Below are 15,882 nucleotides of genomic sequence, written 5' to 3'. Positions count from 1 at the left end.
AAATGTCCCCAAGGTGGAAATTTGTAGTTGAAAGAGTTGACAAAAAGGGTTTCTGCTTACCATACTACAATTAAAGTCAGAATCGGAAACAATTGATACCAAAAACACCGTTGCTTTGTTTTCCGTACTACAAAAAAAAAACTGGCCTCATTGCCATTTTCTATGGCACAGTTCTTGAAAAAAAAGTATTTTGATGGAAACCTGAGACAGACACAATTTCTTGCTTTAACCACAAGTCGAAAAGCTGAAGATGCTATGTAGCTAAAACATAAACATGAGATCATTTATCTCACAAAATCAGGATGACAGGACAAACATCTTGATGCTTCACACAAATAGATTTGATATCATTTAAATGACAGAGTCCGGAGGAAATAACTGCTGCTCATAAGTGTCCTTATTTTAAATGAAGACGCCTTCCATAAGTGAGTCTGTCTACTCAAATAGGAACTGATCACAAGACTCTACAGGTCCTTTAACATGGTGAGTGCCAAACTAAGCAAGAAAGGCATATCTGTCTCACAATGTCTCACAATTTGAATTTTAACTCACTTACTCAAGGAGGGGGGGAGGGGGTACTTTTAAAATATCTACTTGTCCAAGGGACAACATGGTTTAGATATCTTCTTGTCCCAATTTAGTGTTGTGCAATGAGGTGACATATTATGGCAGCATTATATTAAATCAGAGCTGAGATCCTAGCTTCTCTGATTATAGGGGGGCTCACATTAAGTCAGGGGATGGATAATATAAGGGCTCTGATCAGAGGTTGGTATAGATGGACTTGACAATCATCATCTTCATTTTGCAAAAAAATCCTTCAAGGTGGAATTTCCCTATTGCCTTTTGAAATTACTTCCTCAACACAACCACATCGAGTGCATTTCTTTCTTTAGAACATAAGGTCATGGTCGATAAATTATGTTAACTATCAATAATTTTGAAGTAAGTTTGAACTGTGTACTGCATTTACCAGGATGCAAAGGGGCGAACTGTGCTGGGACTGTGAAGCAGTGTGCTCCCAACCCCCTTTCTGTTTAAAAGGCTCCCTTGAGCCAGCAAGCTGACGAGCTTTGGAGATGCACCTGTGTGCCTGTGAGTGGTACTGTGACCTGAGAGGAACTTGGCAGCATTTCCAGCAACCCTAGATAATTTTTCATTGCTCTCTAATACTGCTGCTCTCCACTGAAGACAGGCTCAACCCAGAAACACGTGTCTAGAGATATACAGCAATGTCTGCACCAACTTTGGTGAAAAACTCCAGCTAATTTTGAAGTAAGTTTGAACTGTGTACTGCATTTACCAGGATGCAAAGGGGCAAACTGTGCTGCGACTGTGAGGCAGTGTGCTCCCAACCCCCTTTCTATTTAACTATCACTATTGTATTTCCAAAAACCTGGAAATCTTTTGGGATTATTACACATGGTAAAAGCCTCTGGAAACACGTCACAAGCAACAAAGCTTAGTATTAAAACAATCAGAAAAAAAATATTTGTATTACCTATTTACACCACAAATTGTGCTGTAGTGAGGGTTCAAAACTCACCCGCAAAGTATGATGTTCTTGTGCTACAAAGGATGTGATTTCTTCTTGAATTGAGACAAATTCTAAGAACTGACCCCAGAGAGCCATTAAGAGTGAACAAAGCTGTGCAAGATTCATGTTTATCAGTTCGGCCAGTTCATCAGGATTTTCCATTTTCTGAGGAAAATAAACATTTATGAAATTATCGATGTGGAATGCAATGCAATATATATTTAGACAAGATATATTTGTTTTCATGTTTCAGTTATGACTATCTTAATCTGGCAAAATGCCAAATCAGCTCCTCCATGTCAATTAACAAAGGATATTTTTCTGTAGCATTGTTACTTTCAAAAACTATGCAGTATCACAACTTTCTCGGTTAGTTACCTATAAATGGAAAAATCTGCAACCATGTGATAGTCTTTAAATCGCAACACATTTATAAACTGTTGAGCCAATTGCTAAATGTTCAATTTAATTTTGAGAAAATATATAAAATCATACTCTCTCTTTGGAGAAGAGCCAAAAGAGAAGATTTTGAAGGACTATTAATGATACAGACATTTAAGAAACCAAGAGTGGAAGCAACTGAGAAGATTTTAAAGAGCTATCAATCATAGAGAGAATTAAGAACCCTGGATAAAATAAAGTTTCTTTAACATAGAACTTTCAATAAATGTGTATATGTAGAATAGATTACCTACTGGAACCTTTTCTGTGGTGATGCTGGCATACAAAATACACGAGTCTACTAGAACAATGTCTGAAAAATGATAGTACAATTTGGGTGATTTTTTATGAAGCTTGAGACCAGACTGTAATATTTGTACAAAGCAGGAGCCTACTTTCATGTATCCAGCATGCAGAAATAAAAAGGTGATACTGTGAAACTGTAGCACTAATGGCTCATTTTTGGAGAATAGAGAACAGAAATGATGTTAGTGTGCAATAGTACAAGATGATTATGTTACTTCTCTTCGGTAACATCTTATCTGGTAGTGACGAGATATCTAGCTGAAGATTTCTTACCTTAGATTTATACCCAGGCACCAGACTGGATCCAGAAACCTTTCCACAGCAGTACCTCAGCATATCAGTAGAGGGTGTAAAGTGACTCCGTCACAACGTCGTTCACCAACTGTGACGTTGACAGAGTTCATATAAGCCCTGCCTCGATACGCTGACATCAGTTTCTTCCGCGACTACTTTCCGCACTAGAACATGGAGCCAAGTATAGAAACAGATCGGAAACCATGTGGCCAAAAAGAATCTTCTTTTTGAAAAACAATCATATTTGTTTTAGCATTAGATATATACATTATTTCTGCCCCTTTTTATTTTTTAGAAAGAGAGAGTCAGGTCACACAGCAGGGAGGACTGGTAGGTCGGTAAGGAATCAGAGGCTAGATCTTGTCTCTACCAGATAAGACGTTACCAAAGGTAAGTAAATTATTCATCTGTTGGAGACGTCTAGCTACAGATTCTTTACCTTAGAATGAGATACCCAAACAATACCATCCCTGGAGGACGGCCTGCGAGCCAGATCGTAGGAAAAGAAAGAAAAGAGAGATCTGCTGCCAGGAAGGGAGGTCAGAGAGAGACATCTAGACATCTCACCAGAAACATCAAAGAGAAGCCTGTATGAAATTGGATCCACAAGCTGGGCAAAGACATGGAAAGATAAATTAAGATGAGTTGGGAAGAAGAGAAAATAAAAAACATGATATAACATTGTTCCCGTAAAGTAAACTGGTCCCAGAAAACAGAACGGAAGGCCAAGGACAGTAGCTAAAACTATTGAGTCAAAACTTCAAGCCATAGAAGCAAAGAATGCTGATAGCACCACTAAAATTGAAGAAAAGGATTGTGGACAATAACAACAATTAAAGCCACAGAGCACACGTGGTCAGAGGGAATACTCAGAGAGGGAAAGGAGCACTCTGGGACTGTTCAACCTAAAATTGTCAAGGGGAGGACGGAGGGGGGCGGAGCGGCCAAGGAGAGGCCAGCAACAATATATAGAGGTCTTCCCAGGGGACGAGGAAGAGCGCAACAACGTAAGCAGAAACACACTCCTCCGTAAAAGTTAGCAGAAGATCACTCACTATAGAGATACCTAATGAGGATTTATATATATATATATATGGCACTCTTAAAAACAGAGGGGCATTTGAGAAAGGAACCCTCCGAAACGCGTCATGCCTAATGTTTTTAATAAAAACTGGTGTATCCCGATCCCCGTGGTGCCGCCTCTTTCTTCATCTGAATGGGGGAGAAAAGCCTTGGAATAAATATATATATATATATATATATATATATATATATATATATATATATATATCCGACAAAGTCCTTCCCCAAAGAAAAAGGTGGAGACCCAACGAGAACAGGTGGGAAGCTTTATTGCAATTTAAAACCTCACTGTAGGCGAATGCATTTCGGCGCAGTGGCCTTCGTCAGCGCCTTGAGGAAACAAGGGGAAAGGGAACAGAGCACACATTAAAATGTCCTGCCTGGAACTGGATTGGTCGCGGTTGCTCCACCTCCATAGGGCACTGCCTTTTGTAGTCCTGACTGTAGGTTCTAGGACCACTGGATCCAGAATGCAGCAGTCCGATTTCTGGTCCACCGGCAGTATTGGTTAAGTCACATCGCAGGACGGTGTGCCCCGTATATCCAATCTTCCTCCTGTTTTACACAATTTCCGCTCCCCACCGTCTCACCGCACACCCACTGTGTCCAGGCGTCTTTCCAGCGGGGGCACGTGACAGTGCAGCTAGCCCAGAGTGAGGGTCGATACCCTCAGCACCGCTTCTTTTCTACCTGGATCCGGTGGGGGGTCGTCCGTGTCACTACCATGACGTGTGCAGAGGCCGAAGCGTTTTTGCCAGAGTTTGGATTTCCTCTTGCTGTGCGGGGGTTCTCCTATCACGCCGCTGGCATGCGTGAATTAAATCCGACAAAGTCCTTCCCCAAAGAAAAAGGTGGAGACCCAACGAGAACAGGTGGGAAGCTTTATTGCAATTTAAAACCTCACTGTAGGCGAATGCATTTCGGCGCAGTGGCCTTCGTCAGCGCCTTGAGGAAACAAGGGGAAAGGGAACAGAGCACACATTAAAATGTCCTGCCTGGAACTGGATTGGTCGCGGTTGCTCCACCTCCATAGGGCACTGCCTTTTGTAGTCCTGACTGTAGGTTCTAGGACCACTGGATCCAGAATGCAGCAGTCCGATTTCTGGTCCACCGGCAGTATTGGTTAAGTCACATCGTATATACACATATACATACATAGATAGATATAGATAGATTTATTTGGATAAAACCTAGATCTGTTACTGGGGGTGAGTGTCTGAAAAGTTTCAGCGCTCCGTCCATCATCTCCTTGTGTTTGATTAGTTTGCCCTAAGTTGATGAGGGGTGAGTCCCCAAAACCGGTCCCGGGATGCTTGTTGGCTGTCCAGGGAAGATCTGGCTTGGCAGTTTGGCTGGACTGTTCCCATGAGGAACAGGGTCAAGACTGATTTGCATATGGCTGGGTCTTAACTGGGGTGACAAAGTGAGCTTAAGAACGATAAAGGATTAAACCAGATCTGTAACTGGAATTAATGTCTGAAAAGTTTCAGCGCTCCGTCTATTATATAGAAATATTATCCTATATATCGTGCTATTATATAGAAATATAATACCGCTGTGGTGAACTGTAAAAGGGTCAAGTTGAACAATGCCTGCACTGCTGTAGAAAAGTTTCTGTATTCGGAATGGCGCCTGGGGATAATTCTAAGGTAAGGAATCTGAGGCTAGATGTCTCTATCATATTAATGCAGTAGATATCTTGAGAAATTGTCAATTGAGGCTTTTTTACATTGAACACTAGTGTGGCATTTTTAAGCGACTGATAGATTGTTTTGTTATCGGTTGCCAAAGAAGCAGAAATCTAAAGGTGATCGTATATAGAAGCACAGTTTACATTACAATGTAAATGTGCACACATATCTAGCCTCAAATTTAGTAACAATGACATGGCATTTGTACCTCTATACTGGTTCCTCTTATTTCATGAATAACATATATGAATTATGTGGTTTACTGCAACAAAGGACTGCTAATGTGCACCTCACACTGATTTTATATTTTAAAATGTTGACAGAGTTGCTTGTTACGATCCTGCTGTCAAAATCAGAATTAGAAACCTTAATGCCAAAAAACTTTTGCTGAGTCTTCAGTAGTAAAAAGAAGAGCATTACATGTAGTTTCATTGCCATTTTCCAGAGCACATCTTTTGAAAAAAATATGTAAAAGCATTCTGGTGAACATTTGAGACAGAAACACAATTCCTTGCCTAAAAACGCTTTAATACATGCTACTTAACCAAAAGCCCAAGCTACATAGCTAAAAGTAACAAGTTACTTACCTTGGGTAACCATATATCTGTTAGAAAGATTGGTTAGTTATAGATTCCTTACCTTAGAATAACCCCCAGGCGTCAGACTGGATCCGGAACGTTTTTAGTCAGCAGTACCCCTGCATGTCGGTATGTGGCGTCGGTCGATTTCCCGCCTGTCGTCGGCGTCATGGTCACCGGGATGACTTAGCGGAAGTTACTTAGACGCCACCCTTGTGCGCCGACGTCAGTTCTGTACACAACTTTCCGCGCCGGTAACGCAGAGCCATGCAAGACACTGACCACTGGTGCACAAAACTAGGGCCCTGAAAGGATGTCCTTAACCCTAGAAATCACTTCTCAGAACAGGGAGGACGGGTGGGGCGGTAAGAAATCTATAACTAACCTATGTTTCCACAGATATATCGTTACCGAAGGTAAGTAACTTGTTCATCTGAAAGAAAGTCAGTTTTAGATTTCTTACCTTAGAATAGATACCCCAACAATACCAACCCCGGAGGTGGGTCTGCGAACCAAATTCACACCAGAAAGTCCTGGAGAACAGAACGGCCAAAGGAGTCGTCTCTCCAGACTTGGCTGTCCAGGCAGTAGTGGTTGGTGACCGTGTGCAGTGATGCCCACGTAGCCGCCTGACAGATGTCATATAGGGGACCTCCCTGTCCCAAAGCTGTAGTAGCTGCCGTTGCCCTGGCGGAATGGACGCACAGCCCCACTGGAGGCTCCTTCTATGCCAAAGAATAGCAGGCCTTCATGCACAGAACGACCCACCTGGAGATGGTCCGTTTGTGCCCGACCTTAGTCCCGCATAACCAAAGAGCTGGTCGTCCACCCGGAATTGTATGGTGCAATCCAAATAAAAGAAGAGCGCCCTTTTTGGGTCCAGTTGGTGGAGCCTCTCTTCCTCTTTTGAAGGATGCGGAGGCGGAAATAAGGTGGGTTAAGTGATGGCTTGGCCAATATGAAAAGAAGTGACCACCTTTGGAAGAAAGGAAGGTCAAGTTCTGAGGACGACCTTGTCCGGATGAACAGCCAGAAAAGGAGGCTTGGAAGACAGAGCTTGGAGCTCACTCACCCTGCGCGCAGAGGTGGTGGCCACCAGAAAAGCAGTTTTCAGAGTGAGGAGTCTGAGAGGACAGTTATGTACTGGCTCAAAGGGAGCGCACATCAGAAAAGTAAGAACCAAGTTCAAGTCCCACTGAGGCATTACGAAGGGAATAGGAAGACAGAGGAGTAATGCCTTTGAGAAATCTATTTACAACAGGGGACTTGAAAAGATATGGCTGATCAGGAAGCCTGAGGAAGGCTGAAATGGCTGGGAGGTAGCCCTTAAGAGTGCCCAGAGCACAGCCCTGCTAGGCCAAAGACAGAAGGAACATGAGAACCTCAGAAAGAGAGGCAGAAAGGGGATCCACAGTCTTTGCTGTGCACCATGCCACAAATGTATTCCATATGCAGCCGCATACCGTCTTAGTGGAGGGACGCCTGGCTGCCAAGATTACATCACAAACTTCGGGAGGCAAGTCAAATGATGTCAACTGCCGCCACTCAATTGCCATGCAAGGAGGTGGAGGCTGGACAGGTTCAGGTGGAGGATCGTCCCCTGCTGCTGTGACAGAAGATCATACCAAAGAGGCAGTCGGATCGGGGTATCAATGGCCTTGTTGAGCAGCTTGATCTTCTTCAGCACTCTTGGCAGAAGTGGTATAGCAGAGAGGTGTATAAAAGACCGCAACTCAACTCGCGACGGAAAGCGGCGCCTAGCGAGTGCCGCTTTGGAAATTCCAACGCTCAGAATTGCTGACATTGTGCTTTCTCTTCGGTGGTGAATAGATCTAACCAAGGCTCTCACTACTGTTGAAAGAGACCTTGCACCACCTCCGAGTGATCCATCATGCACCTGCGGCTGAGTTCGTCTGCCCTGGCTTTCAGCGAACCTGCCAGGTGTTGTGCCCTGATGTTCCAGCCATGTCCAGAGACGGAGTGCCACCTGACAGAGTCAACAACTCCATCCGTCTTGTTAATTGCAGTACCACATGGCGGTGGTGTTGTCCATGAACACCTGCACTACTCTTCGTCGGACAGAGGGAAGGCATGCTTTAGTGCAAGACGGATCACCCGAAGCTCCAGAAGGTCGATGTGGAGCTCGGGCTCCACCGGAGACCAGAGGCCTCTGATCTCCGCCTCTCCCATGAGGCCGCCCCATCCCAGAAGGGATGTGCCTGTCACCACTGTGTGTTCTGGTTGGGGAAGGGAGAGGGATCTGCCATTGACCGAATCCTGGTTTGTGAGCCACCACTGCAATTGTCGTGCAGTGCCCTCTGAGATCTGGATGCAATCGCACAGATTCCCCTGATGTTGCACCACTGGAACTTCAGGTCCCACTGCAAAGCCTGCTATGCCACCTGGCATGATCAACCAGCAGGATGCAGGAGGCCATGAGGCCCAGCAGCCTCAGGGTCATTCTCACGGAAATCCTGGATAGAGGCTGAAAGATTGGAATCATAGTCCAAATATCCTGGACTGTTCGGGAGTGTTGGAAAGGGGATTAATTGTAGGGGCAAATGTAGGTCTGCCAATGGCAATAAGGCCACTAATACATGGTAGAACTCAGCATAGGTCTTAGAAAATTATTCCTATGCACAACCCTTGGTAGCTTGGCTGCAAGCAGACAGGCTTAACTTCAAAGACAGGTATGTAAAGCATTTAAAAACACAAATTCAGTAAATAATTAAGATACAGCACATAATAAAAATCCAATACCAATTTATAAAAATAGGAAATATTTTTATTTTTAAAATGACACCAAAACGACAAAAACCAATGTAGGGAACCGGAGATATGAATGTTTAAAGATTTAGCAAAATATGGCACTTAAAAGATTATAGCACCATATTGTGATACCTGCTCGCGATAGACCGGGCCAAAGTCAAAATTTCAGGTCGGGCACGATGGAGCACTGAGAGGCTACAGCTTGCGGCGGGTCCCGGTCTCAGTTTCTACCTTCACACTTAGAAACTTTTCTGGAGCTTTTTTCCAGAGGGCCCTCAAATATCCCAGCCAGTCCAGATCTGGTGAGGATTTGCCGGCTTGCCTTTCGACAGGCTCCCAGTCAACTTCCATGGAGCGGACATAGAAAATTTTCCTTTAACGCTTCAGCGAGGCAACCCAGGGATCCAGGCCGGCACGTGATGGAAGACAGGCGGCTTGACTCTCGCGGATGCTCCAGTCACCTTTTCTATGAGCACACTTGGAAACTTTAACGGAGCTTTTTGTCTCTGGGTCTCTCGATGCCCCTCATGTAGCCAGATCCGGTGAGGGTTCATCGGCTACAGTTTTCTTCTAGTCCCGGTCAAACTCTGGAAGTTGGAATGATGGAGCTTTTAGCGGGACAAACCTGGTTGGCTTAGCCGGCTCGCGGTTGAAGGCGGACCAGGTGGAGCCGGTCCCTCTATGGAGCTTTTTTTCCAAAGGTGCCCCAAAGTTCTCCAAACTTCTTGAACTTCTTCCAGAAGTTCCTCAAGGGGTCCCAAGGGTCTGGAAGCTCCAAGACGGTCCTTGCATTTGAGGACTTCAGTTACCACAATCCACTGGTACAAAACCCTTACAAATCCACAGGTGGTTCCAAGTGTAGATTTAGTTGGTGATGTTCCAGATGAGCTCTTTTAACATGCAGCTTTCAGGGAGTCCACTCTTTAGTTCTTTTCCAGCAAGATAATCAACAGGGCTGTAGTTTCAGATGGTGCAGTTTTCAGAGGTCAGGCCTTAGAAATCTTTGCACAGCAAAACTTACAGGGCACTTCTTGCTCCAGTAAGTTTCAAGCAGCAGATTTGAAGGGTTCTGCCCCTCTCAGATACTTATTCCAAGTTCTCTGGGTCAAGCAGGAGGTCACTTCCGACCAATGGGAGCAGGGTAACTCCTCCAATACATGACCACATCCTGTAGAGTGTGGAATTATTTTGTCCTAGAGTGCATAAATCTTCTAATGGCTGATTTTCCAGCAAGGAGGTAAGAGCAGGCTAAACACACCCCTGGGATGGCTAATTTACGTAGACTCTACCCCCTGCATCTGCTCATACCTCCCTTAATCCTACCATCTGCCTAAGGTGGGAAGTTCAGAGTTGTAAATTACACTGTTCTCTGCTCTCCTCTTTGAAGAACATAGTTTACGACTCCTCCCCCTGGCACGGCATTCCAATGGAACAGCACACTACCCTGCCAGCAGAGCTGGTTAACCCCAGGGGCTCTTTAACAACTCTTCAAGGCAGCCTGGCTAATCCACTTAACTCTGACCAAACAGGGCAGACCACTGCAAGGCTGACTTTGGACTTACAAACAAGAAAGTCTTATAACTTCTTGTATGTACACTTTAGGAGAAATTCAACACTATGATATTGTTGGATTTATTAATACCATTCTCGGAAGTCCTTGAATGGCATTTCTAGCCCTCTCATATCAAGAGTTATTAATCAATGACTTCCTACCATATTAACCTATGTAACACAGGATTTGCAATGGGAAAGATGACTTGGGCCATTTACCAGCACCAGGACTTACAAAAACATATTGTATAAGTACATGTCTTATATCTACAGGAAACCCCACCCCACGTGCAACTAGGGAAGACTTTCTGAATCTGTAGAAATATTGCAGATTCTCCCTACACAGTGCTCCTAGCATCAAAGTTGAATTTGAGCAGCACTTTACCACAATGTGGGGAGTGAAATGGGAAATTTCACTTAACCTAGGGCATATTAAACTCATTTTATAAGGGTGTACCTCATACATATCTGACCTCCCACCCCTTGGGACTCTTAGGGGAGAGCCTGGGGGTTCCTAATATGCCCAGACATGGCAGGTTATCCATTAGTAAGTGACCCAAAGTCGAGTTTAGGCACAATTTACTTTTTAAAAGTAGTCCTGTCACCCAGGGCTGCTTTTAAACTGACCTCATGCTTCAGCAGGGCACACATACAACTTTGCGGCTTCTTTCCCCTCTGCAACAGCACAGGTAAGCACTGCTTGGGCCTTCTCCAGACACTGAGGCAGTACTTGCGCCACAGTATCCCACACGGAGTGGGAATTACGGCCCAAGAGGCATGAAGTGTTCACCGACCGCAGCCCTAAGCTGGAGGAAGAAAACAACTTCTTCCCAAACTGATCCAGCTTCTTGGATTCCCTGTCCGGTTGTGTGGTAGGGAATGCGCTTTGGGATGCTGAGGCTTGGACTACCAAGCTCTCGGGGGAGGGGTGTTGGGAGAGGAAAGTGGGGTTGCCCAGGGCCGGGCAGTGGCGTCGGGCAACCATCCTATCCACAGGAGCCCCTGTGGTGGGTCTGGACCAGGTGCCCAAAAGGATGTCTGTGAGGGCTTCATTAAATGACAGCAGGGGCTCAGAAGAGCTTGCTGCCGGTTGAAGCACCTCTGTCAGGTTGGTAGTCCTGACTGCCACAGTAGGTAGCTCGAGGTGTAGGGCCTCAGCCGCCCTATGTAACACCACTGCGTAAGACGATCCCTCCTCCGTAGCATATTAAACTCATTTTATAAGGGTGTACCTCATACATATCTGACCTCCCACCCCTTGGGACTCCTAGGGGAGAGCCTGGGGCTTCCTAATACGCCCAGACATGGCAGGTTATCCATTTTTAAGTGCCCCAAAGTCGAGTTTGGGCACAATTTACTTTTTAAAAGTAGTCCTGGCACCCAGGGCTGCTTTTAAACTGACCTCATGCTTCAGCAGTGCACACATGCAAGTGCAGAAAGCGCTGCTGTCCTCTAAACAGCCATGTCCTAGTGTTCTAGGGACTGCTAGGTAGTTGCAACACCCCTGCTCTATTATATACTAGGGGCCTATAGGGTAGGTAATGCCAATCACCCCACTATACCATTGTGTACGTAGTGTATGTAGGTGTTTTAACTGTATTCTAATGTGTCTCTTTCAGCACAGCACTGGCCCAGGTCAGGCAGAGCCCAGGGTCAGTCAGAGTCAGTTACCACCAGTATCAGTCAGCAATAAGTTGGGGGTGCCCAGGGCACAGGAAGACTTTGCAACAGGGAGGATAAATCCGAAACTGTGTCGTGTCCAGAACCGCTCCGATGAAGAGGAGCTTCTGAGAGGGGGTCAGGTGTGACTTCGGCACATTGATGGAGAACCCCAGCTAATGCAGGAGGTCGGCAGTAGTCTGGAGGTGGGAGACGACTGCCTGGGGCGAGCCCGCCTTCAACAACCAGTCGTCGAGATAGGAGAAGACTGGAACACCTGATCTGCGCAGATAAGCTGCGCCCACCGCCATCACTTTCGTGAACACCCAAGGTGCGCTGGTAAAGCCAAAGGGGGGCATGGAAAACTGAAAGTGCTTGTGGCCTACCATGAACTGCAGGTAACGCCGGTGGGCTGGCAGGACGAGGATGTGAAAATAAGCATCCTGCAAGTCCAATGCTACCATCCAGTCTCCAGGGTCGAGGGCAGACAAGTCCTGAGCCAGGGTCAACATTTTGAACTTCTCCTTCTGGAGGAAGCGGTTGACGTCCCTGAGATCCAAGACAGGATGCAGGACCTTGTCCTTCTTGGGCACCAGAAAGAAGTGGGAATAGCAACCACAACCTACTTCTGGGTCAGGAACGCGCTCAATGGCTCCCTTGGCCAAAAGAGCCATAGCTCCCTATTGAAGAAGGGCCATATGATCCCCCGACATGCGATGGTACTGGGGTGGCATGGCTGGAGGGATAGTCTCGAAGGGGGGTGGGGAGTAGCCCCTTTGGACTATCTGCAAAAACCACCTCCGACGTGATGCTGCACCAGTGGGGGAGGTGATTGCGAATCCTGCCGCCCACTGGCTTTTGATGGGCCTGAAAGGTCAGACTAGGAAGGTTTGGTGGCTGCTGCAGAGCCGGCGGCGGTGGTGGACTGGCCCACCCGCTGAACCCCGGAACCACATCAGTGGTTCCTAAGTTCCTGGCCGCCCTGAGGTTGAAAAGCTTGCGCTGGCCTATGGCTCTGAAAGGAGAGTCCTTGAAGCGCTCTAGCGCACAGTCTGCCTTGTTGCTGAACAGGCGACGGCCATCAAAGGGCACGTCCATCAAGGAGTTCTGGACATCCCCAGAAAAGCCAGTCTTCTCAACCAGGCATGACGGCGAAGAACCAACGAATTTGAAATGGTCCTACCCAGTGAGTCGGCAGTGTCCAGTCCACAGCAGATGCCAAACTTTGCTGCTTCTCTCCCCTCTGCAACAGAACGGGTAAGCACTGCTTGGGGCTTCTCCAGACACTGAGGCAGTACTTGCGCCACAGTATCCCACACAGAGTGGGAAGAGGCATGCAGTGTTCACCGACCGCAGCCCTAAGCTGGAGGAAGAAAACAACTTCTTCCCAAACTGATCCAGCTTCTTGGATTCCCTGTCCGTTGGTGCGGTAGGGAATGCGCTTTGGGACGCTGAGGCTTGGACTACCAAGACATTATGGAGAGGAAAAAGGACCATTCCAGAGAATCAAAGGCCTTCTCCGTGTCCAGAAGGACGGCGGCCGCAAGGGGTCTCTGAGTCGATCCTGTGGAGGACAGAGAACAGTGTTCGGAGATTCAGGGAGGTGGAGCAGTGAGGCACAAACCCAGACTGAGCTGGGAATATTATAAATTGCATAAGTTGAGACAGCCTGTTGGAGATGACCTTGGCCACTATCTTATAATCCAAATTTAGCAAGGACAGTGGGCGATATGAGCCACATTGTGTAGGGTCTTTGCCAGGTCTGGGGAGCAGGATTATGACCACCTCACGTAGGGTAAGGGGGAGAATCTGTCGTTATAAGGCCTCAGCATATACTTCAATAAGTTTAGGGACCAGAATGTCTTTGAACATTTTGTAAAATTCTCCTGTGAATCCGTCTAACCCGGGAGCCGAGGAGCCCTGCATGGTGTCAATGGCAAGAAGCACATCTGCCACAGAAATAGGCTCAGCCAGGAAGTCCTGCATGTATTTTTCCAGGTATACTAACACAACCTCATTGAGGTACCTTTCTTGTGCTGCGTCATCTTCTCCTAGAGTGGACTTATATAAATTGGAGAAGAACGTCAGAAAGCTATTTTGGATTTCTTTGGTGGAGGAATAAATGTGTGCGTCAGGGGATTGTAGTTCAGTAATGTATGTTTTGTGGTATGGCGGTTGCAATAATTGTGCAAGGGCCCTGCGGGGTCTCTCCCCTCCTCCATATCTTCTAACAGTCTGGTATTTACCCAAAAAACATAATTTCTCTGTCTGTTGCGTTCCTGTAGTCCTCCAATAACACCAGCCGTCTCTTTTCCTATGTGGGAGATGCATGCCGCGTTGCAGTCTCTTCTAGTGCCTTGAGATCTCGCTCCAGCCTTGACAGTGTGGCGCGTACACCCCTTAGGACGCCTGTGTGCTTTGCTATACATGTGCTCCTGAGGCCAGCTTTGAAGCCCTTCCAGAGGACCGCCCATGAGTCTACCGAGACGGTGTTTAAATCAAAATAGTCGACTATAGCCTCTTGTATTTCTGTCCTGAAAACTTCCTCCTGCAGCGCACGGTTGGGAAACCGCCACTGTCGTTCAAATCCCTCTGGGCGGGGTAATTACAACTGTAATTTACCTGGGGAGTTATCAAGTCCTAGGCAGAGTCTCCAACTGTGTGCACCAGCCGTAAATGTCGGGCGAGAGGAGCCAATAGTCTATCCTGGTCCATGTGTCATGCTGTCCTGAATAGTATGTGTATTCTGTTGTGTTGGGGTTGCGTTTCCGCCAGACATCTACTAAAGCAAACTTATCGCAAAGCTCCCGAAGAGCGCGGTGAGCCCGGGATTTGGTGTCCTGTGACCCGGATGTACTGTCCATGACAGGGTCAGATAATATATTAAAGTCTCCGGCCACCAATAACGTCTGCGGGTCAAGCTTGCCTATATGGGAAGACAGGGTATGGAAAAAGCCTGGGGCGTCAACATTAGGGGTGTAAATGCATAGAAATGTCACCTTCCTGCCAGATAGGATACCAGAAACTGTCAACCATCGACCCTCATTGTCCTGTGGTACAGAGCTCGTGCGGAAGGGCACCCTGTGCTGAATCAGAATGGCTGTCCCCCCTAGCGTAATTACTATAATTTGCAAAATACCTATTTGCTTCCCAGCTAGACCCAAAGTGTGTCCTGTCATTCTTGGACAGATGAGTTTCTTGTAAGAATGCAACGTCGACCCTGTGCCTCGCTAAATTGTGCATAATCTAACGTCGCTTACGATTGTCATTTAAGTCTTGCAATATCCATGAGAGTAAAGTGAGGCCGAATGGACCCTCGACATTACCGAACCTGGTCATCTAAATACTGAAATGATCTCATTACTGCAACCTGTCTCCTCTGTATAGCAGTGATCACTGTGTAACATTGTACATTTGCATAAATGGACTGACTCAGAATTGAAATACCCCACCACCCAGCCAGTCCCCAATAGGGGAAGGGCCAAACCCCAAATGAAAATGAACATGAAGTACTTAAATACTTTATGTAGCAATGACATTCCCAAAAAACAGTACCCAATAGGAACCGAACCATCCAAAAAGGATTTCCACGGGGGCAGCAAAGCCCCTGCTGGACTCTAATAACTGTAATAACATTGCATGATTTTGTGATGTGTTCACTAAGGGTAAAACATAAATGAATGTCAAAGAACGGGGCAATCATCATCAGCCGGAACTCGAGAACAGTTCTGCGCTCGCATCTGAGCCGCTGTGTGGGGATGATGGCCTGGATCTGGCCCCATCTGTGAGATTGATCCTCAGTTTATACATTTTGCAAAACTCCTGTGCCTCAGACGGGTTGTCAAATATTCAGGCCCTTCCAACCACATCCACTCTCAACCGTGCAGGACACAGCATTCCATAGCGCAAATTCAGGTTTCGCAGGGCGGCCTTAACACTGTTGAATTTCCGCCTAGCATCTTGCACCATGGCG

The 15,882-nt window shown here is 46.4% G+C and overlaps 1 protein-coding gene across 2 annotated transcripts in view; it reads right to left on the bottom strand.

Annotated features, from left to right (window-relative positions):
• The window catches only part of FAM135A (family with sequence similarity 135 member A), a 938,545-nt gene that overhangs the window by 462,137 nt on the left and 460,526 nt on the right, over positions 1–15,882 (bottom strand). For both annotated transcript variants that reach the window (XM_078648016.1, XM_078648017.1), the window contains one exon: positions 1,547–1,702. In XM_078648016.1, coding sequence (XP_078504142.1) covers positions 1,547–1,702 — 156 coding nt within the window. The remainder of the gene's footprint in view (positions 1–1,546; positions 1,703–15,882) is intronic.

This window comes from Lissotriton helveticus, chromosome 6, assembly GCF_964261635.1.
Source record: "Lissotriton helveticus chromosome 6, aLisHel1.1, whole genome shotgun sequence".
Lineage (NCBI taxonomy): Eukaryota > Metazoa > Chordata > Amphibia > Caudata > Salamandridae > Lissotriton > Lissotriton helveticus.
This window is presented reverse-complemented; position numbering and strand designations above follow the sequence as displayed.